The sequence below is a fragment of the Crassostrea angulata genome, unplaced genomic scaffold (genome assembly GCF_025612915.1).
Source record: "Crassostrea angulata isolate pt1a10 unplaced genomic scaffold, ASM2561291v2 HiC_scaffold_167, whole genome shotgun sequence".
In the NCBI taxonomy this organism is placed as follows: Eukaryota; Metazoa; Mollusca; class Bivalvia; order Ostreida; family Ostreidae; genus Magallana; species Magallana angulata.
Window position 1 is genome coordinate 489,946 of NW_026441720.1, and position 27,057 is coordinate 517,002.

Here is a 27,057-nt window from a genome sequence, read left to right on the forward strand (position 1 = left end):
GTTCCTAATAAAATTCAACCATCAAAAATGAGAATTTAAAATGGTACATAATAAACTTAAGGAAAATACAACCACACGCAAGCACAAAATACAACTATAAATGCTTTACGTTTGTTCTTTATTGATGGACTGTTCTATATATTATGAAATCAGTTTTATTTTACAGGTTCAAATGTTGTTCATATTGGTTCCAGACTTTGTTTTTTAAAACATGCATGTAGTACTTCTTCAAATGTGAAGATAAATATTATATAATATAGGCTATTAAGTTGAATTAAGTGACATTTTTAAAATAGGGTAAAAAATTAAATTTAAAATTGATGCTTTTTTTTTAATTAAAAAACAAATTATCTGCCAATACTTAAATAAATTTAAAGTACTAGTATGTGTCTTTTATTAATTTTCAATCTAAAGTTGAAAATGATTACATGACAAAGACTTGGGCAGCTTCTCAACCCAATGGATGTATCCGTTTGTTGAGGCTAGATAGATTAAAAGAAGGCAGGAATAAAGCAAACGTCCGGCTGGTTTTATTCAATGATGAAAAGTGACATACAAAGCTATAAAGAGCGACTCAAGGCCTTACAAATTTACCAATGTTATTAAAAATTTCATTCCATCAAAGTTACTTAATTTAAACATGTTAAAGGTCATCTTCGCCAGCCAAGGGTTTTCGGTCCACTTTGCTCCCCATAAACCCTTGGCAGATTTCATTACGAAAACTCGGTGACAAGCTCCGTTTTATGATTGGCTGCAGCTGCGAGTAGCTGATCCAATCGCAGTGCTTGTAAATATAAACTTTAAAAGAAAACACATGTGTGATCTTTGGTAAAAACATTCGGTGAGCATTTTAAGAAGTTGAGGCACAAGTTCTCGAGTACAGTGCCTCCCCAACGATGGTCTAACCAGATCGCTTTAAAAACCTATATATTTTACTGGGATTATACATAGTTCTGCAAACTTGTCAAGGCTCGCGTAAATGCATGGGAAGTAAACATGGCGAATGTAGAAGTTGCCTATCCTGTTAGTATATTCGTTCCTGCTTATGGTTATTGCTTTTAAAGTTTCAATGAGCTCTGTATTATTTTATTTGTTTTGTTCACACTATTCACGACAACGATACCTGGTTTTAGGACATAAAAGCTTTCATATAAATCGGCGACTTTTTCACTCCCGGTACAGATCCTTACAAAACACTACGAATAAAACATTCCGTGCTTTCCCATGGTTATAACTTGATTCGTATTTAATAGCATCGTTAATTATGTTCCGATATTCGGTAGTCAACATGTTTTTAAGTTGTATTAATGCCGTAGTGTATATAAAACCCGTTGTTTAATTCGATTAAAATGTAAATATGCAAGGGGCGCAACTCAAGTTACTCGCTAGATAGCGCCACCACATCACCGAGTTTTCGTAATGAAATCCGCCAAGGGTTTATGGGGAGCAAAGTGGACCGAAAACCCTTGGCTAGCGAAGATGGTTAAAGGTATAATAAAAAAAATTAAACAACAAATCATAAATCAATATCTGGATTAAATCAAACCAAAAATAAAACAATGTTATAATACAAACCTGACATAACCTTTTTCTATTCTTTTTCATGTAAACAATGTAACCAATAAAGTTGGGATCAGAGACTCGGCGATCGATTACGTAATACAAATAACTGAAAAGCTTTGCAAATTTAACCTTACCTGACATTACTTCAAAATGCGAAAACATGCATAATGCTTAAATGCTTTTGAGAATATAAATGCCATCATTATGTAATAGATCATTAATAACACATCGGCGATCATCTCACTAATATTTTCTAACAATAATGAAAGTAAGTCTGTCCATTTTTGGCAATAATTTGCACCTCGATCCCGATCCCATTGAACATAAAAATTTACAAATTTTACTGTGCAACATAAAAACTATTTCACTACATACCTTCACTCTGTAAACAGGTTTGCATTAGGGATGTATACAAAAATAACTAACTACACTATAATTATTTCTAACTTAGACAAAGACCAAAGTGAGCAATGACCAAAATTAAAAAAAAAAATAAAACTTTTAATTAAATCCTTTACTAAATTAATTTCAAGCTCTAAAATTTCTTAATTAGAATGATTTTAAAGTTTAACCACAATAATTAATTACCTAAGAAAAATAGAACTAAAGTTACCTAGATAGAATAAAAGAAGGCAGGAATAAAGCAAACGTCCGGCTGGTTTTATTCAATGATGAAAAGTGACCAGCCGGGACGCGCAACCTGTTTGAATCAAATTTCTAAGATGTCCTTTTTAACCAATCAAAAATGATTCTGGAGATATTGGTTGTCAACAAAAAGAATTAGATTACAAAAGAACATTTGGTCAATGCGTGTCCACTTAATCTATAAGTCTTTGTGACGCAACTAATTAAACAACACTTGGCCAGGTAAATAATTCTAGGGGCATTGTTTATCCCGTAACAAAGAACTTATCACTCATGGACTAAAGCAAATGGATGCTATAAAAACATTTACAACAAAATTACCTCAAAAATCTTGTGAAGCCCACGTTCGAAAAACTTTTATCAGAAGAACAAAGAAACCTTAAGTTTGGCATACCCGATAAAATAAAGTTGACATGTGCAATAAATAAAATGACACCTCAGCGTAACCAGACAAAAGCTAAAATAAAATACATAAAAATTTCTGAACGTTTTTTTCTTAAAGCACCAAAATCATTAAATTCTGTAATAGTTAAATTTATCATAAAATATATTTCAAAGAAATGAAAATTTAACTGTTTGAATTACTAAATTTAAATACATATTTCAGAGATGAATAAGTATATTGAAAAACTGTAAGTTTTTCTCCACGACAAATGTCTTTTATTAATTTTCAATCTAAAGTTGAAAATGATTACATGACAAATTACCCCCCTGGCCACAATAGGTTTGGTCCCCAAACCAAAAATAAAACAAGTAGAGATTAAAATAAAAACCTTATACAAGTATGTACAATTGAGCAAAAAAAAAACAATTTTGTTGCTGAATATAGTGAAAATTCACAGGTATCATTATGCCAATCAAGTTTCTTCTTTGATTTATTGAAAGGAAGAACAGCATTTATAGAACACAAAAATGGTAGACAAATAAAACAAATAAGCAAACAAATAAAACATATATACATAAGATAGAACTACACTACCTGTTGCACAGTATAAAACAAAATATTTATTTGCAGAAAAAGAATTCAAATCTCATCAAGTCCTGTTTATCATTCAAGTCAATTAATGCCCATAAAAAGATAAAACTCACTCATGTTGGTTGCTGAAAATGAAGGTATGATTAGTTAACTAAATAATTGTAAGCAAATCACAAGAGTTTTGAGTTAAGGAGGAGGGAGTTATGATTGTATTAAAACCTTGGTGTGTAACCATAACATATGCACAATATGGTTGTTTTAAAATTGTTGTCACATTTGAATAATTAAGCCAATTCAAAGTAATTACTTTCGGAATTTGGATTGTTTTGGAAGATTGTTTATCAATAACGTCGAATTGATCCCAGTCTGCAAAAAGTTTGAAATTTAGAAAATTTGGGGAAGTTGTTAAATTTCTAATGACCAGGCTCTGAAATTTGTAATAAGATGGACACAAAGGCAAGGTCAAAAGAGGAATTATTGCACATTTACCACCAGATGTAATTTCCAATTGTAAAATTGTTTCTTTAGATGGTCTTGATCTCCAAAGGTAAAAGATAATAATGCACAAAATAATAATTATGATGAAACCAACAGTGAAAACTGCATGAATCCAAGAAATCTCAGAAATTAACAACTCTTCAATAGACACTGGCGCTTTCAAAACAGGTGCTGTTGTTTTAGCTTGATAAATAAATGAAGGAATTGTTTGAGAATTTGCTTGTGCCACTTGTTGTAAGATTAATAATTCAATTTTGAGTTTTCTTAATTTGATTAAAGCCAAAACACAGAAAATCAGAGAGACAACTGTTCCTCCCATAGTGGTAAATATTAAAATAGCATTGGTGTCAGGCCAGGAAGAAGGAATATTAATCAATCCATCAATAAGAGGTTCTGATAACTGCTTAAAAATTGTCTCATCTTTCTTTGCTGCTTCAGCCATTTTATTTAAACTTAATTGATACCTGTGATCATCAGCAATGACTTTATCCATGGAATGGTTAAAAATTTTAAACAATGGGACTTTCAAATCAATAGGCTTAGGGAATATAGTATCACCTAATAAATTTGCAAGTTTGTTTTCATCAAAAAATTGTTGAAGTAAAGCAAGGTTGAAAGGATGCAGAATTGTAAAATTTTGCTGGGATTGATAGCAATTCACTAAACGAGGGGGTAAATATAAAGAATCAGTTGACAATGAACACTTGCATGGTACATGAATGATACAAAATGCACAACCTGAAATCACTTTCTTTTCTTTTGGGCAATCAAGTGATAAACTTTGAATCTTATAAATCAATACAGATGTTGGGGATAATTCAATGATGTTGGAATTCAACACATTTGGAATGAACTTAAAGTTACAGAGTTTATGAATCGCTTTGACATCATTGTTAAAAAGTGCAATGGAGCAATCCTTACTGGTTATAGGCTTCAATGGTAAGTTATGATCACAAAGGATAGTGGGACCTGCATGCACACAGTTAAGTAAAACATCAGATTTAAGGTTGAGGTAGTAGTCATGGTGTTTGGTAATTGCAACGTATTTTGGCATGTTAAGAAGTTGGGTAGCATGTGATGAGGAAATATTAATAGGAACAGGAAGGGAGGTAACTTCGTAAAGTTGCATTGGGGCCTTGTGAGTGGAAATGGGAAATTTAACAGATAGGTAGACATGCTTATTATTTCGTGCGTAGAGGAATTTACCATGTGAGTAATAGTATGTGGGATTAGTATGAGTTAGGTAGAATCCTTTGTGTGAAGTTCTGAGCATTTTTGAAATATCTTGTATAACTGATTTCAATTTTTGTTTTGGTATAAGAAAGGGAGATAACTTTCCTTCAATCAAATTTTGAATTGCAGATTGTAAATTGTCCAAATTGCTTCTCAATACATTTGCCTCATTTATTTGTTGAATCAAAAGAGATGACACATTAGTCATGGCATGCTCCATTTGAACAAATTTAGCATCAACTGCAGCAGCAATATTGTTAATAACTTTAGTATTCAACTGAATTCCTTTAAGCAAGTTAGTAGTGCGATTATTAACTATGGATATGAAAGAAGACAGATGTGCATCATATTGTTGCATAGCAAGTGCAAATTTAGTAGTGCGTGCATTAAGAGCATTGACATGTCGGGCTAATAGCTGAACATCTTCTATAGTGGCTGTTCCAAATAGACTTCTTGATAGAGAGCCAATAAAGGGCAAAAATGCTCTTGGGGATTTTTTTGAAGATTTTGTTGGAAAATTAGTTTGAGGAATTAAAGACCTAATAGTTTTCACAACTTCCTTGACATGACTTTGAGTTTCAACATGCAGAGTTTGAAAAACACTAACTAAATCATTCCATTTGTAACAGTGAGACTCATTACGATTGCACCTAGTTGAGACATCGGTGGGCTTAATAGAATTGGGTAGCTGTAGGTGAAAGGTGTGGGTCCAATATTCTTGTGACAAAACTAGAGTTGAGTCCTTCTTAAAGATTACTCCATAGTTGAGGCGATGAATGTTGTCTCCCACTGGACTAAACTCAACTTCTTTGTTTGTTGCAACTGCTACTGGGATTAGGGATAGCATGAAAAGACTGATGAGAGGCAGGAGTTGGTACCAGATTGATGAGAGAGACCCTACAAAATGCCAAAGTGGAAAAAAAAATGAGTTGTGATGATATCATTGACTGCAAGGTGGCCAACCTAACAATCTAGCACTATATAACCTACATAATATAATGTAAAAATGGGGGGCATCATCACAACAATTTTGATATTTTCAGAATTTAGAAAATACACCTAATGTCATCCAAATTTAGTTAGAAAAATAAAATATTAAACTCTCTACCAATGCAATGTCCTCATTAATCTCTTAAAGATCAATACTTATCAAAACCCTAACCTAAGCAGTCTAAAATAAACTGGGAGAGAAGAAGTCCATTGTATTGACACTGTTGCATGTATGGAATAATTATACATGAAGATTTTAGATGTAAGACATGTAAGGAATCATTACATGTAAAGTGGCGCAATAAAGATGTGATGTATGGGATATCTACATACACATAAAGAAATATGAACATGTATGGGATGTATACATGTCATAAATGGGATCAATATCATGTAGGGGATGTTTACATGACTTAATTGGGATAAACACAAGTATGGGATATATACATGTGTGTAATGGGATAAATAGCGTGTATGGGATAGCTACACATAAGCACAAAAAACATAACTCTGTGGCATATACAGAGAGCAATTTTAAGTTTGGGGATGAATTTTGCATACAAAAGGGATAATAATTAGGATATCTATTTCAGAGATAATGGAATGGTAACAATTGGAATAAAGAGTAGGGAAGGGGGGTTTCCAGAGATTAAGAATAGCTTCTTACACATGATAATGAAGGAATGAGTTTAAGATTGGGATGGTTTTACAAAACAAGTTCGTTTACGTTTACCATATTTGGTAAAGCGTCTGTTGATATCGGCTAGCATTTCAGGTGAGAACATTTCATCTGGTTCCCATGTCCTTGTACCGTCTTCCCATACAACCCTTATTAGTCTTCTGTTGTTCTTAAATTTGGCTGTTGGGATTTCTTTGATATTCCACATTTTATCCTGTGGCTGAGAAGAAGTACTCTGGTTACCTGTTGCAGGTGGTGTTGGATGATCCTGTGGTAAATTAGGCATTGAGTCAGGAATGTTAGGAAGGGGATGGTGAGCAGGAGTGGGATTTGGAGTATTTTGTGTTCTATCAGGTGTAGCTGGGTTAGGAGGATCAGGTGCATCATTGCCTTCTGTTGATTGTGCATCATTGCCTTCTGTTGATTGTGTATCCTCTTGTCCTTCATCAGATGGGGGAAGTTGTAGATGAGCTCTGTATGTTTCTGGAGGATAGTAGTCTTTTAAGTGAATTGCACTTACCAAGGATGGGTGTACCTTGTTGTCAGATATTCGACGTAGGCGGTAGGTATAATTTGGTCCCAATCCTACGATTTGGTATGGTCCAGTACACTTATCCCATAGTTTGGAGGACTGACCTTTAGGCACTTGATGAGTTGTTGTCAGTACAGTGTCACCAATCTTAAAGTGAGGTGTTTTTGCTGTTCGGTCATATCTCTCTTTGTTCCTCTGCTGGTGATATTCCACATTTTTCTGTCCAATCTCATGGGTTATTTTGAGACGTGACATGAACTCTCTTAGATATTCCCGTGTGTCCTGACTTAAGTTGTCCTTAGGTTGTAAATCTACGTCAAATGGTAATCTCATCTCTTTACCAAACATCATATGGAAGGGAGAGAACTCAGTAGAATGAGAAGAGACAGATTTTCTGAAGGACATTAAAATACCAGGGAGAAACTTGGGCCATAATTGTTGATCCTTATCACAATATGCACGAAGAGATTGAGCTATGACACTATTCTGGCGTTCAACTAACCCATTGGTATTGGAGTGATATGCACTGGTATGATGCTGAGAAATGTCAAAAATTTCACAGAGAGCATTGATAAGTTTAGACATAAAGTTCCTACCTCGGTCAGAAAATAAAATTGAAGGAGCACCATAGCGAGCAAAGATGTTTTCAAAGAGAACATTAGCAACTTCCTTTGCATTCTGAGATTTAAGAGGGAATGCTTCTGGCCAATGGGTTCCAGCATCAATACACAATAGGATATACTCATATCCTTCAGGACTCTTGTGTAGCGGACCTAAAATATCTATTTGCCAGCATTCAAACCTTTCTCTAGCAGGCATGGGTTGCATGGGTGGCTTCACAGGATTGTAATTCCTCTTTGCAAATTGACATCTGGAACAGGATTTGACATAGTCCACTATGTCTTGATGCATCCGTGGCCAAAAGTATCGCTGTATCAAGGAAGCACGTACCTTTTCTATTCCTAAGTGTCCACCACCTGCCAAACTATCGTGATATTGTTTAAGTGCATCTAGTCGCAAGACTTTAGGAAGAGCTATCTGTGTTATATACCTCATTTCCTCTGGTTGTCTGCTACAGCGTCTTTGAAAAAGATGGGTCAGAATACCATTCACTATAGAATAGTGTTTAGACTCGGCTACTAAACTGTTATGTTTAGAAGTGTCTTGAGGCAGTTCTTGCTTTTCTACATACCTTATAATATCCTTGAAGTCTGGACATTCCCGTTGTAATTGAGCAAGTGATTTTCTATTATCTAACACTGGTTGTAGGTGATCTTCTTCTAGGACTAATATATCAGTTTCAGAAGGGTCATAGAATAAATTTACTTGCACACATACCTTTTCAATGTCATTTTCTTCATCAGAAGATTCTGTCAGACAGATGGAATTGATAGGAGGTGTGGCAATAGTAATATTCTCTTGCTCCTCTGGGTAAGGGCGTTTGCTGAGAGCATCAGCTACAAAGTTGTTCTTACCTGGTCTATGGATGATTTCAAAATCATACTCCTGCAATTTCAATGCCCAACGTTCTAACCTACCTGTGTGTTTGGCAGACTTTAACCAGACTAGTGCTCTGTGATCTGTATATATGGTGAACTTACCTCCCACAAGATAGGGTCGATATGCTTCCACTCCCTTTACTACAGCTAAGAGCTCTTTTTCAGAAGTGGTATAACGTTTTTCCTCCTTAGATAAGGCCTTACCTCCATAGGCGATAACATGTTCCTTTTTGTCTGAGGATTGCTGACTTAGATAATAACCTATAGCTTTGTCTGACGCATCGCAGGTTAAGATGAAAGATTTCTGAGGATCAGGATAAGAAAGTATAGGTGCAGAAATAAGGGCACTTTTGAGAGTTTCAAAGGCAGTTTGGCATTCGGATGTCCATTGAAAGCGTACATCGTGTCGTAGGAGTGCATTTAGGGGAGTAGCTATTTTAGCATAATTGTGAATGAACTTGCGATAATAATTGGCCATACCCAAAAAACTTCTGACATGTTTTTGTTTTCTGGGGACAGGAAATTCATTGACTGCTTTGGTTTTTTCTGGATCAACTTCAACCCCATGACGTGAGATGACATGACCCAAAAACTTCAACTGTTTGACAGCAAAGTGACACTTTGAAGGTTGTAAGGTCAGGCCAGCTTCACGTAGCTTACTGAAAACCTGAGCAATGTCTCTAAGATGGGTTGAAAAGTCCTTGGAGAAAATCAATACATCATCAATGTACACAAGTACAGACCTGAAGTTCATTTCCCTAAGAACCCCTGACATGAGTGTCTGAAAGGAAATGGGTGAATTCATCAACCCGAATGGCATCCTTTTCCACTCGTACACTCCATCTTGGGTTATGAATGCGGCTTTATGCTGTGAACATGGGCTCATTTCTACCTGCCAAAATGCAGATCGAAAATCAAGATTTGTGAAGTATTGAGCTTTAGTTTCACCAATAGCATCGAAAACAGTTTCAAGGTGAGGCAAAGGAAAGGACATTGGGACTGTGATCTTATTCAGAGCTCTGTAATCACATGCAAATCTCATCTGTCCATTCTTTTTCCTAACCATGACAACTGGAGAATGCCACTCAGAATTCGAAGGCTGGATGATGTCATGCTTGAGCATTTCATCGACCTGCCTTCGGATTTCCTTAGCGGTTTGAGGTGAAGTTCTATAGAACTGTTTTCTGACTGGCTTGGATCCAGGGAAGGTCTCGATTTTGTGTTTGTACAAACTGGTCTTCCCTAGCTCAGACAAGTCAGCAGAAAATATATCTCTGTAACCAACTAAAAACTTCTGAAGATTTTGTTTTTGAATTTCAGTTAGATCTGAATCAGAGAGGTCAAACTGTAAATCAGATTTGCACTCTGACTTCTCTGTTCCCATACACACAGTATTAATGTTGGTGACACCTTCTTCTTCTAGGGGTATAACCTTACCTTTGGATAGTTCTTGTACTGTAGCAAGTTCTTGATTATGGGTGAGATTGATGTCATTATAAGTAGGGTTCATGACCTTCAGATATGCACCATGATTGTGCACCGTGACAATGCATTTAGCAGCAATTATATGTTTAAGAGCTAGTGCTGGCACGGGCTCTAACAACACCTCTTCACCTTCTACACACCTAGAAATCTTAACTCTGATAGTTGTTTCACTACGCTTGGGAATAATGACATTGCCAATGGCTCTAGCTAACCCAGTATCAGCAATAATGGGACAAACATGCATGTTAGTCTTAGTATCTATGTTCAATGTGTTAGTTGCATAGTCAATATTGGCATGATTGGTTCTCAAAAAGTCTAAGCCAAGTATGAAGGCATAATGAAGATCTTGTATGACATGCACAGAGTGAACAAACACCATACCATCAATAAATATTTCTATATCTAACATTCCCAGCACCTTTAAATAGTTTCCTGTGACACCTTTGACTTTTGGATGTTTAGCACTTAAAAGGGGAGAGTCTTTATAGCAAGTCTTACCTAAAAATTCCTGACTTACAATTGTTATACTAGCACCAGTGTCTAATAGAGCACGAATTCTTTTGTTTCCTACATTAATAAGCACTTTATTTTCTATTAGTGAAGATACTAAACAAATTTCATGGCTTTTGCCTTTGTGCCCATCCTTAGACAAATGCCTATGGACAGGCTCGCACCCTAACGATTTTGATTAAATTGAAGGTAATTTTCGATAAACCTCTTGTGACATACTTTAACCAAATGATTCTTGACACCACAATAAGAACAAAATTGATCATTAGCAGGGCATTTCGACTTGTCAAAACAGGACTTACCCCCACATCTGAAGCAAGGTCCTGGCTCTCTGCTCCTGTTAATCTGTCTGAAGTTGTCCCTGTCCCTTGAGACTGGTTGTGGCCTTCGTTGTTGGGTTTGGCCTGCAAACACACCATTGACATCTGCAAGCTGATCGTCTAAGTGGTTTCGGACCTTGGTCTCCACTGCAGCATCCACACTGGCAAGGGCGATTTTGATTCCCTCCGCAAGGGCTGTCTTTAGGTCAGTAGGCGGGGTGTCGGTATCCTTACCAGTAGCTTCCTCTGCAAGAGCTGCCATTTTTCGGAGGTCTTCCAAGGACTTTGGGTTCTGTGGGACCACTATTACCCTCAGCTTCTGAAGAAGACCCTCTCGAGCGAAGTATGTGATGCTGTCCTCTTCCATCGAGCAGTCAGCAGCCAGTTTCCTCACTCGGTATAGGTATTTATCCACAGATTCGTCGGCTCCCTGTTTCACCCGCATCAAAGCTTGACTTATGGGGACTGTCGGTCGGAATCTAGAAAAGAAAGCATCCCTGATGCTGGTTAGTGAGGTTTTTGAAAAGCTGTCTAAGTGTGTGAAGAATTGAAGGGCTATTCCCATCAAATAGAATGGCAATAGCTTTATGGCTTTGGCCTCGGTGATTGAATGTAGGGCGATGTAGGCCATAAATGTGGTCCACCATTCTGACACAGGGGTATTGCCATCAAATTTGTCCATTTGAGGCACTGGAATCCTGGGTGCTGGCTCCCAAACCTGCCTTGGTGTAGCTACCGGTTGAGGTTGCCTGTCAATTTGCTCCTCCAGTTCTCTTCTCCGGCGATACTCTGCATCTCTAGATGCTTTTTAGGTCTCCAGCTGTCTCCTCGGGGCCTCTACTTCATTGACTGAAGCTGTGGCTTCAGTGATCCCTTGTTCTGATTGTTCCTCCTGTATTCTGCCTTGCTGAGAGGAACTCCTCAATTCCATGTTTGATGGGCCTGGCATGGTAACAGTGATGATATAATATTATGATGAATCTGGAATCTGGGGAAAAAGCTCGGATCGTTCCACTACCCGGATTCTCCACCAATTGTGACCGCGTAGATTTGTACGGTGCTAGGGAATTCGTCTGGAGCTGTATATCCGCCGTGTGCAGTACGGACGGGGTGAGGGAATGTTGGCGTCGAAGGTATAAGTAGTATAAGGTTGAGGCGCGCTGTGGGCCGTAAGGTAAAAACGAAGGGTAGGTTTGCCGTATTCCCGAAGGTCCACCAGTATACAGTTCCAGAGAAATAAACCAAGTGATGAAGGATTCCGTATTTATTGGACGAGATTCAACGATGGCAACATTATAACAATTTAACAGACAGACATTTTACAAACAAGTCGGATATGGCCAGTAGTGGCCTCCGGACTCAAGACTCTGGATGAGTCGGACGTGGCCGAGGCTGGCCGCCGTATTCCAGACTGCCGATTGACAATTGTACATAATTATTTATAAGAATCTGAACAATGAGTATAAATTGACAAGTGATGACATAAGTTAGCTGAGTGAAAGGTTCACAGATATAAAATAATTAAATAAACTCAATGAGTTTTTGATGTCCAAGAAATGAAAAAACTGATAATTGCACAATGTTGTTTTAAGAGATTAACAGTCCTTGAGACATGGCACTCTGTCTCTTTGAAATCACATCAAGAGTCCGAAAAGTGTCTATCACTAAATAAATAAGAACTTTGTAAGAAATGAACTGTGAGAAAATATTACGAAACAGATGTTGAATTTTAAAAGTAAAGTCCAAAATAAAGTTATAATTAAACAGTGAATTTTGCACGGTGATAGTTTCCCACCGCTCCGGGGAAAACACGTCATCGTGTTTTGAATGGAATATCACATTTCTTCCTCTGTTCTTTGATTTTCTTACACCGGTGACGGACGTTTGAGGACAGCTGAAGTTGCTACAGTTGACCGTTGTTTCCTGGGGATGAACAGAGAAAACTGTCTGCATAGTTCATGCCGGCTGGAACTGTTGTTGTCCATCCTTGTTACGTTGAGACTGAGATGATGTTTAATGGGGGAACTCGCTGGCTGAAGAGGTCCAGGATCTGACTACTGCAAAATATATGCAGCCGCCCCGGGCGTTGTTGTTACCCGGATTCTCCACTATTCACACCCTTTTGTTATTCGTCTTGTTATTTTGGTTATAAACAAAGACTTGGGCAGCTTCTCAACCCAATGGATGTATCCGTTTGTTGAGGCTAGATAGATTAAAAGAAGGCAGGAATAAAGCAAACGTCCGGCTGGTTTTATTCAATGATGAAAAGTGACATACAAAGCTATAAAGAGCGACTCAAGGCCTTACAAATTTACCAATGTTATTAAAAATTTCATTCCATCAAAGTTACTTAATTTAAACATGTTAAAGGTATAATAAAAAAAAATTAAACAACAAATCATAAATCAATATCTGGATTAAATCAAACCAAAAATAAAACAATGTTATAAAACAAACCTGACATAACCTTTTTCTATTCTTTTTCATGTAAACAATGTAACCAATAAAGTTGGGATCAGAGACTCGGCGATCGATTACGTAATACAAATAACTGAAAAGCTTTGCAAATTTTACCTTACCTGACATTACTTCAAAATGCGAAAACATGCATAATGCTTAAATGCTTTTGAGAATATAAATGCCATCATTATGTAATAGATCATTAATAACACATCGGCGATCATCTCACTAATATTTTCTAACAATAATGAAAGTAAGTCTGTCCATTTTTGGCAATAATTTGCACCTCGATCCCGATCCCATTGAACACAAAAATTTACAAATTTTACTGTGCAACATAAACACTATTTCACTACATACCTTCACTCTGTAAACAGGTTTGCATTAGGGATGTATACAAAAATAACTAACTACACTATAATTATTTCTAACTTAGACAAAGACCAAAGTGAGCAATGACCAAAATTAAAAAAAAAAAATAAAACTTTTAATTAAATCCTTTACTAAATTAATTTCAAGCTCTAAAATTTCTTAATTAGAATGATTTTAAAGTTTAACCACAATAATTAATTACCTAAGAAAAATAGAACTAAAGTTACCTAGATAGATTAAAAGAAGGCAGGAATAAAGCAAACGTCCGGCTGGTTTTATTCAATGATGAAAAGTGACCAGCCGGGACGCGCAACCTGTTTGAATCAAATTTCTAAGATGTCCTTTTTAACCAATCAAAAATGATTCTGGAGATATTGGTTGTCAAAAAAAAGAATTAGATTACAAAAGAACATTTGGTCAATGCGTGTCCACTTAATCTATAAGTCTTTGTGACGCAACTAATTAAACAACACTTGGCCAGGTAAATAATTCTTGGGGCATTGTTAATCCCGTAACAAAGAACTTATCACTCATGGACTAAATCAAATGGATGCTATAAAAACATTTACAACAAAATTACCTCAAAAATCTTGTGAAGCCCATGTTCGAAAAAACTTTTATCAGAAGAACAAAGAAACCTTAAGTTTGGCATACCCGATAAAATAAAGTTGACATGTGCAATAAATAAAATGACACCTCAGCGAACATGAAACATCACATGAACATCATCGTGTGCAAAGATTTAGAGAAGGGGTGGGAGTGAGGGGTCCAGACCCCCCCCCCCCCCTCCCCATGAAAATTCATTTATATCAATTGTAAAATTACCAAAAATACACCTTGGACCCCAATGCTCTTACATACATAAAACGCTCAAACCCATTGCGCTTCAATGTTAGGTAACATTATTTGGGGGGTAAATATTTAATCAATATTTAATATACTTTATTGTTTATCTCAATAGAAAGTATACATGTACGTCACAATATGCAGGTGTCCTGCACCACCTTAAAGCTGTTATTTACTTAATAAAATAGTGCAAGTGGATTTGAAGAATAGGTCATAAAAATACATGCATGTTACAAATGAATGATCTTTGTCTGAAGTTACGTACACAACACAGATCTGCATGTCTCATTAGCGGGTACTAGTTTTACCCAGCTCTTCGATTAGATGGGTTCACGTGTCTACATACATGGGTGTTGATAAAACGCGGAACGGAAAACGGAACGGAAAGCGGAACGGAAGGGAAAACAGAAAATCTTATCTAATGTTATTTACCTCATAGATTTGTTAATCATGCTAAAACGATATACTTTATGTACCTTTTTAAATTTTTTTGAAAGATTAGCAATATTAGATTATTTATTCAAGAATATTTATTTCCTCAAAATTAACAGTACATGCATTGACCACTATATTCTGTCCCAAAATATCCTCGATTCACTTTTTGCTGTATATTTATATATACCTCAGGGTTCAAGCGATTCTCTCTTAGAAGCATTACACATTCTCATTATTCTTTCTTTAAAACGTCCTCTCTAGCTTACCAGCTGGTATAAATACACGGCTAAAAACAAAGAAGTCTACAGGGTTTTGCATTTCAACAGACCCGGATGATAGTGTTGAAAAATTGTGCAAGGTCTTCTGAATGACTTCCAAATGGAGAAAAGATGTCAACATTTTGCATTACAAATCGTCCAAATGTGCTGCATGAATATTTTGGGATCGACAGACTATAGTCCCAATATATAATCGGAAAATCAAATTAGGCAACGTCTAGAGCTCTCTATTCGGATCATATGTATATAGCTGCTGGAATGAACAACTGCTTTAGTAATGCAAACGTAAACAAAATTGCATTGCTAAAAATACTAGTTTCACAAATTACTAGTTTCACAAATTACTGGGTATATTTTAATGTTTACTGTATTTTAATTTTTAATGTCGTCAGTCCTACGGTTTTTTTTCTTCGATCTCAATGATACTGTATCGTCTGTATGATAAAAGATCGTCTAGAACACCGACAATTCAATTTTGATGTAAGTATATACATGTACATCATCATATTTAAAATATAAAAATACTCAAAACACGCATAAAACGCTTTCACTAACTTCGTACGTTACGCTGATATGCCAGCAATACCATATAAGAAAATAAGTTAAAAGTTATAGCTAATTTTCTCGTTTAATCATGTAAATGTTTCACAATTCGTATACATTTGATTTTTCCGTTTCGTACTAAACTAAAGCCGAATGAATACAATGCTATAATTGATAGACATTCATATGAATATTAATTAGATAACAACATGTTGATAATCATTCATTAAATATAAATAAAAGATAAAGTAAATCGTTTCTGGCCAGTCTATACCCTTTTTAAGCGATAAACATGATGATATTTTCCATTTCGTTCCGCTTTCCGTTCCGTTTTTCGTTCCGCGTTTTAGCAACACCCATACATACATGTCTGTGTTTTCCGTATGCAGAAAAGGATTAGTTAAGATCAGCTAAAGGAATTCATTATTGTGTTTTGATTGGATTATCATTATGATGTTGACCAATTTAGGTAAGCATAATACATGTAGTAGCAGTAGCGCAATATAATGAGATGCCAGCATGCATATATAAGTTCTACTTTCACTTTCTAAATGTGATCTCCCTTTGACAGCATACTGTATCATCATCTTTTAATATTTAAATAAGCTTATCATCGTTACCTATCCTATCGCATTTGTAAAGTTTATGTCATTTTAGTTGCAAAAGTTATTTTTTTCATTTGTCAGACTGCATGATCATGCACTATTGAGTTGACCCCATATTGACCCATCTTCGCTAGCCAAGGGTTTTCGGTCCACTTTGCTCCCCATAAACCCTTGGCGGATTTCATTACGAAAACTCGGTGATGTGGTGGCGCTATCTAGCGAGCAACTAGAGTTGCGCCCCTTGCATATTTACATTTTAATCGAATTAAACAACGGGATATATACACACTACGGCATTAATACAACTTGAAAACATGTTGACTACCGAATATCGGAACATAATTAATGATGCTATTAAATACGAATTAAGTTATAACCTAGGGCTTGGGAAAGCACGGAATGTTTTATTCATACTGTTTTGTAAGGACCTGTACCGGGAGCGAAAAAGTCGCCGATTTATATGAAAACGTTCATGCCATAAAACCAGGTATCGTTGTTGTGAATATTGCGAACCAAAGAAATTAAATAAAACAGAGCTCATTTAACCTTTAAAAGCAATAACCATAAGCAGGAACGTATATACTAACGGGATAGGCAACTTCTACATTCGCTCTGTTTACTTCCCATGCTATCACGAGAGCCTTGACAAGTTTTTAGAACTTTGTGTAATCCCAGTAAAATATATAGTTTTTTAAAGCGACCTGGTTAGACCATCGTTGGGGAGGCACTGTACTCGAGAACTTGAGCCTCAACATGTTAAAAGGACCGAATGTTTTACCAAAGATCACACATGTGTTTTCTTTTAAAGTTTATATTTACACGCACTGCGATTGGATCAGCTACTCGCAGCTGCAGCCAATCATAAAACGGAGCTTGTCACCGAGTTTTCGTAATGAAATCCGCCAAGGGTTTATGGGGATCAAAATGGACCGAAAACCCTTGGCTAGCGAAGATGATATTGACCCTGTATTTAACAGTTTTTTTATTAAATTTGTGTATTACATGTAAGTAGGTGTAGACACTTATCATTTTTATATGAGTTATAATAGGAAGGAAGAAGTATTTCTTTCCTAATGTATTATAATGCATCAAATACAATGTAGGTCATGACCTTATGGGACTGTTCTGACCCCACGAAACAGGAAAATACAAAATATCTTCTAATGTCATTATGCATGCATGATGCATCAAATGGTGTAAAGTACATTAATGACCCCCAGGTGTTGTCTTTAACCCCCCAACCCCCATAATAATGTGTTTTATCTTATTCATATGTTATATAGTAGTGTTTGATTCATGTGGGTAATTCCTAGCCTAATGATATGTCACTGCTTTGTTTAGGAGCCTTTACAATTGCCCCAAATAGGCGAATACACATGGAAGTGATGCATATAACATTTTTTATCAATCTTAAAAATTAAATTAAGCAATTTCCAAAATGTTAATCACGAGAGAAAAAGCAATCAAGAAATGATTTAAAATTTGCTACTGTACACATGTAAGAATGTATTAAGAAGACTGAATCTTTTTAACCAGGAGCCGGTTGTATCAACGGTTCATTAAATTTAATGTGTTATTAAGCCTAATGAATCATTAAATTCTAAACAAATCATTAGTTAATAGACACATTAAAGGTTGTTGTACAAAACCGTTATTAAAGGTTTGTTAGTTAATGCAGCATTAAAATATTAATGAGTCATTAAAGCTTTCTTATTCTTTAAATATTACCCATAATGCTATGCTCGTCAACTTCCGGGGCGTCTGCTTTGTTTGTAAACATTCTAGCAAGATGACAGACGCCGACGTCCAAACAAAGTTAGGTAGAAACCGGGGGAAAAATTTTGATACTAGCGAGATTCAGCTACTTGCTGACTTGGTTGAAAAAAAATATCGTCACAATTAACAGCAAGTTTACGAATACGATCACTAACGAAAAGAAGAAGAAAGTATGGGAAAATATCACGTCACAGATTAATGCTTTAGGAATTGCAAATCGATCGATTAAAGAAATAAAAACAAAGTGGACAAATATGCACCAAACTGCAAAAAAAGATTTCAGTAGCAACAAACTGTCCCAGAGAAAGACGGGTGGTGGCCCTTGCGCCAAACCACTATCGGTAGTGAGTGAGAAGATCGTTGATCTCTACAAAGACTCGCCTACATTTAATGGGTTGTCTGGGTTTGAAACGCAATCCACTGGTAAGTAAAACCAGACTCATTATTGAAATAAAATTTAAATGAATATTTTTTTTCTTTTTTCCAAGCGCATTAACAAAGTCGTAACTACCACCAGTATATAAATAACGTTATTGTATTTTGTGTATATATATGTGTATCTCATTAAAGCAGTAAAATGAAGCAGCTATGGATGGTCTTTTCATCACTAACAATACAGTACATGTAACTGCGTAAACACACACATTCTCAATTACTATAAATGAAAATGACTCAAATATCACACATTAGATTTTTGTTTGATATCACTGAATTCAAATGAAAAACGAGTTTTCTCCCTTTGTTAAAAATTTGTTTACAGCAGTAGACGCCACAATAATATAGTTCCATGTCACCTGTATGTTGAATAATAATCACTTACTACGTCAAAATCATTTAAGGAACCTCCACAAGTCACTGTGTATCCTTATTCAACCATTAATATCCATTCATTCAATAATCAATCCACATCCGATCCGAACATGTTGAACTACATTCATTCATGCAATCACAAAATGACGTCACGTATGACAGTGCCACCTTGCGTTTAAAAGTAATTGTGGTGGATATCAAGGAGCGGATTTTAACAAGATTTTAATGAAATATAAACATATGAAATTTAAGAGTAAATGGGTTAAATAACCAATGGCCGAAATTTTTGAAATGAGAAAAAAAAATCCTTTGATGCATTCAGGTTAAGTTAGTAACAGTGCTTTTCTATTTAGTTTAAAAGACACTTTTAGCCTTAAATTTAGTTGTAGTTTTGAACCTCATTATGATGTATTTTTTTAAATATGCAAAAAAACGACAACTATTTGAAAAAATAATAATAATAAATTCATTAACATTACAGACGAAAGCAACATAGAGGTGATTGGCTCCCCCACTACTGTGTCAATTTTGACGGAATTGCTGATTCCAAGTGTTCAAGAAAGTGGAGACCAGGTCCCCGAAGAATGTTGTGAGCAGGCGCAAAACGACGAGTCTTACCACTACCGAAGCAACAGAAAAACCTACTTCAAGTACAGTCACAACTGCGACGACTTGTATGGAGTCAAGCATGTAATTATAATAATTTTCGACATTATACTTTGTCTCCATCTACATGATTTTGTGTATACACTTTTCAAAAATAAACATTTATATGCATTATAGGTCAAGAAATGTAGGAAATAGTGGCCGGCGTAAGAGGATTAGACCTGAAGATGTGACACAAATGCAGTACGCCGTATTGGTAGAGCAACAACGGAAATTACGGGAACAAACGACGTTCTACATGCTTATGAACAAGAAGCTACGACAGGAGTTGGAAATGCCTTCCGAGGACTAGTAAACGAAATAAAAATGATCAACAATTAATAAACTAATATAAAAATATAAAGTGTCTCTATATTTTTTGTTCATATTATTGTGATTAAAAAAAAAACTCTTGGTAATTGTTTAAAATTTTAATCAAAAAATAATTCTCTGATTGTTATAAAAACAATGTAAAAAATTATTCTGACATTTAATTTCATAAATTAGAACTTAGATCTGCTAACTGCTGTGCTCCATATAATTTTACCGATCGATGTAACCCGCATATTGACACAATTTCGATATTTATAAATTATATGAATACCCATACAATATACGAACAAATCGGAATAACTTTGGGTAACATTCAAACTTCACACACCCATCTACAGCAAAAAGGGAAAATGTGGTTTCTTAAAAATAATGCAATGTGATATAATTTCTGATGTTCTTCCCATCTTCGGGTCCATTGTACTGTCCTTGGATATTCCCATCGATGTCCACGTCTTGGCCGTCATCTACAACTGGTTCCCGAAATAGAATAGCCAGGTTATGAAGTACTGCGCACGCTCCTACAAGTACACAAAAGATACGTTCATTCTATCTATACTTAAAAACTTGAAAATGCAGATTAATTTGGGAAATACAAATTAACTTGTTCCCAAGTCAATCAAAACATGTACATTGCCTTTAGATTTGTACGGTACCTATGACTGTACAGACTCTCTCCGGTGTCATCCGAATTTCAGCATGGAGAACGTGAAATCGTCTCTTCCACCAACCAAAGGCACGTTCAATAGTTACCCTGGTTCTGGAGTGGGCCGAGTTAAACCGTTCATGGGCCGGAGTCGATGGTCTTAGATACGGAGTCATTAGGTAAGGTTTACACGCGTAGCCGCTGTCACCAAGAACAACCCCGTCGTTAATCGAGTGAAACTTCTCCTCAATTGTTTGTCGAATGCCTGACATACGAAATACATGACTGTCATGTGTACTTCCGGGCCATCTAGCAACAATGTTGGTGAATCTGCCTACAAGAAAGTTAAATGTCATGCAAAGTAAAAATGATGAACGTAGATTTCAAAATCTCTCTCAATCTCTCAATCTCTCTCTCTCTCTCTCTCTCTCTCACACACACACACACACACCCACACCCACCTGTATAATCACAGATGGCTTGTACATTTATTGAGTGGAAGCCTTTTCTGTTTACAAATGCTGGTTCATTTTGAGATGGCGCTTGAATTCGTACGTGGGTGCCATCTATGCACCCTATAACACCAGGAAAGCCAGCTAGTTTGAAGAATTCGCTTTTGATGATGGGAAGTTCGTCATCAGCTGGCCATTTGATAAAACGGGGAGCCAAGGAACTTAAGGCTTGGGACACCTTACGGACTACCCTGGAGACAGTAGTCTTGTCCACTCCTACTGTGTCTCCGACGACTTCAAGAAAACTCCCACTAGCGTAATATCGCAAAGAAATGAGGAGCTAAAATTGAAATATGTAAACTCTAGAGAACTGTGTGGGTTTTTTTAACTGTTCAAAATATTTATTGCTGTTTGCATTCAGTTATTTCATACTGGGATAAGAGAAGGGAGGTTTGGGATAAATATAGCCGTACATATATGTAGCATCTCGTTTCACGGTACACTTACGTTGCTATTTGTAAGTCTGGTATCCTTAATTTTAATCAACTCTCCTATGCAGTTACTCAGACAAACCGAAAGTGAAACAGTGTTTGGACCTCAGCACAAATCATCGCTGCTGACAAGACTTAGTTTTTGAACATAATTGATAAATTCGATGTAATGTATGCTAAAGCATTGTTTTTCAAGGAAACTTATTTATAATACCTTGAAAATAGTCAGATTTTAAATGATATGAACAATTTAGATATTTTTGTAGTCGTATGTATTCCTACGCCAGAGTTAAATATAGTATCGTTCAACTCGACGCTTGGCTGTCTCCGTAAATCTCCGACAAGCAGAGAGTCTCTCTTACTTGTCGGAGATTTACGGTGTCAGCCGAGCGTTTGGTTGAACGAGACTAGAGTTTAATATTGCTTGGGTCCATACAATTTTCGAGAAATATTTCTATTACTGATGCATAGTTTGATTGAATTATTTTTATCTTTAAATATTATAACATGATTCATATGGGGGTTTCTCGACATTCTTGTCAGAAAAGTCCAAAAATTGATATTACAAAAATGTGCGTTATTCAAATACAAATTAGAAACTACATGTACTTGTTATGCAAAATAACATATCATTGATTTTAAAATAAATACATCGAAAAAATCAACTCCCGTCAGTTCTTCAGTACTTTGTTTATTATTCTGTCTTTAATTTCTGAATTTAAAAGATGCAACTTTATTAAATGAAAATCTTTCTAAATTCTAGGTACCATATCACTCAATAAATTAACATATATTTATCAAATTTTGGTTGACTATTAGATATGCCTTACTGTAGTATTGTTATATTAAAAACGGGGGGGGGGGGGAAATTTGACCAAAATCATGACCTTACCCCTTTAACTGTGGAACACTTGACGAGGGGTTTCACCCCCCATTTCAGACTCCAAGGAGTCTGTTTGTATTGTAATGTATTGTATGGATTGTTGTAAACTGATGGGCTGTATTGCCTAAGGTTAAATGTATGAATAAATATATAATATAATAAATTTCTATAAGTAGTAAAAGTAGTATTTGGCAAAAAAAACCCCGTAAAACTACATGTATTCAGAAATTACAATAAATAACAACAATATTGCATAAGTTAAAATTCTTTCAAGTCTGCAGATACGTGTTTTATATATTATTTAAATGTTTAACATTTCACAACAAAATATATTGTAAAAATTACATCAAAATATTTACATTTTCCAGAGTCTCTACGTTTGAATTTTGTACTATAAAAGCCAAAACTTCAAATAACGTATATAATTGAGGCGCAAGCGGGGTTTGGTTATTTATATTTTATACTTAATCGAACAATGGCATAAAATTATATAAATATAAGTATTAATTAGGAATCATTCTTTGAGTATATAATTTTGGTGGGGGCGTGATCAACAAAGCCCTTTATTGGATATGATCGCACCCCGACCAAAGTTATCATCTCATAATACTCAAAGAATGATTTCCTATTCCTAAATTCATTATATAACCGGTAGGCTTAATAAAAAACCGGCAAATCTTCGTTCTTAGCATCTGTCATTTTGATCATTTATACAAAGGTGGATAACTCTAATAATTCGGTGTCACTTTTTTTTGTAAACAAAATCAAAGTGTAAACAAAATCAAAGCGTAAATTGATAAAGGCAAGTAGGAATATTTGGGAAAAAAATGCACAGTTCCACTTTTTGTGTGACAAGTAAAATCAATATTCTTCAGTATCAGCTATAAAAATTTCTAGGATCCGCCACCAAAATGACGACATATGTGACGTAATCAAGTTAAACAAATGGGAGCTAGCCCTTGTTGTTGCTTGACAGAGGCCATTGACAAACAGTATATGCAGAGGCTTTTGGCAAAGTAAGTTTTTTTGGTCAGTGGTGTACCTGTAACTCTGTAGAGAGAGCTTGTGATCTCTTCGTTTTAGGGCCGATGATCGGGTCAATCATATCCACAATTTGCTTTATGGATTCTTTACTGAAGCGATATCTCCTCCGAATTTCCTCGTGACACATGTGGTCAATAGAAAAACGTTCGCGAAAAACTCTGTCGGCTCTTCTTCGCCTTAATTGATGAAACATCACGTTGGCCGCCATTGTTACTTAGCGTTATTAAGCGTTAATGAAGCCCTATTGGCATCATTAAAATGTGAGAATTTAATGAAGTTTTAATGAACCGATTCGTTCATTAAAACTTTGATACAACGGAAATTAATGACTCATTAAATATATGGAGTTTAATAATGCTTTAATAAACCATTAAATATTGATACAACCGGATCCAGGTTAGATTGGCGGGGGAGGGGGGGTGAATGTGGAGTATAAACATTTATAATTTGAATCATTTATTGTTATTAATTTTAACTTGTCAATGAATACTACTAATTGATCCCAAGGTAGAAATATGACCTCTGATCATATCTCAATAGATCATTTATCATTTAGGCAAGGTGTAATATAATTTTTTTAAGAATAACATTTTTTACCAGTTTATGTAAGTTTTTAGATACCCAAATTATATTTTGATTTTAATAGATCATTTGACAAGGGAGAGGGGGGGGGGAGAAAAGTTTATATTTGAGTTTGTTTGGGAGTGGGGGTTCCAAGTCATATATTTGACAATTTTTAATGTAATTTAAAATACGACTAAGCCATTCAGTCATGAACATGAATAGTATGGAACAAAACACAAACTAATACATGTACATGTAGATATACATAGGAAGTATTTTAAAACAGATGATTGATCTATATCTGTGTTCTTAAATTGAATCATATATCATGTACATATTATATTATTGTTTCTTTGTTCAAGGCATTTAAGATGGTATTGTGGGTCGATCATGATCCCAAGTGCTCTTCCTGAAATTATTAAATATCATAAAAACCATCCCCACCTTAACCCAAAGATATTACCTCCTTAGGTCATGCAGGCGCATCAGATCATTATGGCATGTAAGTCATGACCCTAAGGGTTCATCCTGACCCCCTTAGCATCAGAAATTGTCAATTATCTTTAAATTATTGATGTTTGATGATCCTATCTCTATTTAATCTTTATTATTAAGTATCCCGAATGAAATTTGGAGACTTATTGTTTTTGTACGGTTCTTAATACATGTATTATTATTATTCATCTTCTTTTTCTTCTTTCCTGCTCTGAACTTGTTTCTCAGAGATGGCTGAACAGAATTGTAAAACACTCTATGATATGATAGGCCTGCATATCTAGTGCACCCTGGTTTGATTTTTCTCATTTTGGGTTAGACAACCACTTTTCGGGGGAGGGGGGTGTCAAAAGGGTGCGGGGTCTAACATTGAACCTTGTAAGAAGAATCGTAGACTCTCTTGTAAATGGTAACTTGAAAACGGACAAAGATAAGAATATAGGGTTTTCATAATCATATATTGGCTGTTACTGGCAATATATAGGGTTTATTAGATCTGACCCCTGGGGTTATCCCCACCCCCCAGGAATTTGAAATTACTATATATCTCAGAAACTGTTATAATCATGACCCCTAAACCATATATATTCATGTTTCTGATGTCAAGGGGCATCAAATGTTATGTAGGTCATGGGCCCTGTGGGTGGTCCTGACCCCCTCAAACAGCAAGTCCCTTAATATCTTCAAAACAGTTGAGATCCCAACCCTTGTGTCAAGGGGCATCAAACCGTATGTAGGTCATGGGCCCCGGGGGTGGTCATGGTCATGACCCCCCTTGAACAGGAAGTGCAGATCCCCACCCCTTAACCATATATATTCTTGATCCTTAAAGGGCATCAAAAGGTATGTAGCGGTAGGTAATAGGCCTCAGGATTAAATTTAATTTTTCAAAACCGTAATGCACATCTATGGAACAGTTCCTATCATATCCCAAGATATGATGTGTCTATCCATTAAATCATAAAAGGAGTTCTAGGATCTATGTTTTTTTTAAGTGATAAACGTCAATTTTCTGCTACTTTTTGACTCCCTGGATGAAATTTAAATTTTTAAAACCTTACTGCACATCTATATAACAGTCCCTATCATATCCCAAGATATGATTGTCTATCCATTAAATCATAAGAGGAGCTCTTGGATCAATATTTGTTTTTTAGTGATAAACGTCAATTTTCTGCTACTATTTGACTCCCAGGATGAAATTTAAATTTTTAAAACCTTATTGCACATCTATAGGACAACCCCAATTATATCCCAAGAGATGACAAAGCTACTCCAAAAGTTGTAAGAGGAGTTCTGGGAACCATATTTTTTTGGCCAAAAAACGTCATTTTTTTTTGCCCACTGATCCCCATAATAAAAAAAAAATTCTAGAACCCGATCACGCCTCAATATGACACCCCCAATCATATTCTAGAAGATCATTTGGCTACCGCCAAAACAAATGACGTTTTTGAAACCTGTTTTTTTTTTTGTAAAAAAAAAACCGTCATTTTTCAGCCATTAAATGACCCCCAGGACAAAATTGAAAATTCCGAAACCTTATTGCGCATCTATAGGATACCCTAAAACATATTCCAAAAGATGATTTGTCTACTGTTGAAAATGTAGGAGGAGTTCGAGGAAGAAGGTTTTTTGTGAAATTATTTGACCCCCAGGACTAACAGAGAATTTTTGAAACCTTTTTACAAAACAACATGATACCCCAAATCAAACTCCAAGAGTTCAGTTTGCTGGTTTATAAGATGTAAGAGCAGTTTGAGAAAGTAAAACGTGACAGACAGACGGACGGACGGACGGACGGAACAGGGTAACAACAATATACCCGAACTGTCTTTAGAAAGTGCGGGTATAATTACAGCATTTTTAACTAGATGCTGTCATTAGACAGTAATACCCGCACCATGTGTTTGCCCCTAAATAACACTGTTTTGTACCAGTTTAATGAAAAATGAAGGCTATATGCAAGCTCTGGTAATACAATTAACATTTATAATTTTCATAACTGAAGGATGAGATCCCTTTCCATATGATAATACACATCGTGACATGAACAGCACTTTATGTGCAATTTGGGGTAGAACTTTTTGCAGTGAATTTTCAGTTAATCAATAATCTTAACATTATATGTCATAGAAAGTATAATGGTCTACATAATTATTACAAACAAAATTGAAAATTAAATTATGCCCCCCCCCCCCCCCCCCGTGGCGGTTGCCGGTTTTAGATTTGCTTCTGTGTGCCTACATGAACATCATCGTGTGCACATATTTAGAGAAGGGGTGGGAGTGAGGGGTCCAGACCCCCCCCCCTCCCCATGAAAATGCATTTATTTCAATTGTAAAATTACCAAAAATACACCTTGGACCCCAATGCTCTTACAGACATGTAAACGCTCAAACCAATTGCGCTTCATTGTTAGGTAACATTATTTGGGGGGTAAATATTTAAT

General features: G+C 35.8%; 2 protein-coding genes across 3 annotated transcripts in view; both read left to right on the forward strand.

The window, feature by feature from the left end:
- The window catches only part of LOC128169660 (hemicentin-1-like), a 209,341-nt gene that overhangs the window by 138,503 nt on the left and 43,781 nt on the right, over positions 1-27,057 (forward strand). The window lies entirely within an intron of this gene.
- On the forward strand, positions 18,119-20,041 carry LOC128169647 (uncharacterized). Of its 2 annotated transcripts, XM_052835760.1 has the most exons (3): positions 18,119-18,668; positions 19,537-19,745; positions 19,839-20,041. In XM_052835760.1, the coding sequence occupies exons 1-3, from the start codon at positions 18,500-18,502 to the stop codon at positions 19,857-19,859; spliced, it is 399 nt and encodes a 132-aa protein (XP_052691720.1). In that variant the 5' UTR covers positions 18,119-18,499; the 3' UTR covers positions 19,860-20,041. The 2 variants fall into 2 exon arrangements, with proteins under 2 accessions (XP_052691720.1, XP_052691721.1); XM_052835761.1 differs by having other exon boundaries at positions 18,292-18,668; positions 19,537-20,041.

Excerpts from the sequence above, each read along its gene's own strand:
- LOC128169647 (XM_052835761.1), top strand. The coding sequence starts at position 18,500 with ATGCACCAAACTGCAAAAAAAGATTTCAGTAGCAACAAACTGTCCCAG. Across the intron at positions 18,669-19,536 it reads GTTTGAAACGCAATCCACTG|ACGAAAGCAACATAGAGGTG; the intron begins GTAAGTAAAACC and ends TTAACATTACAG.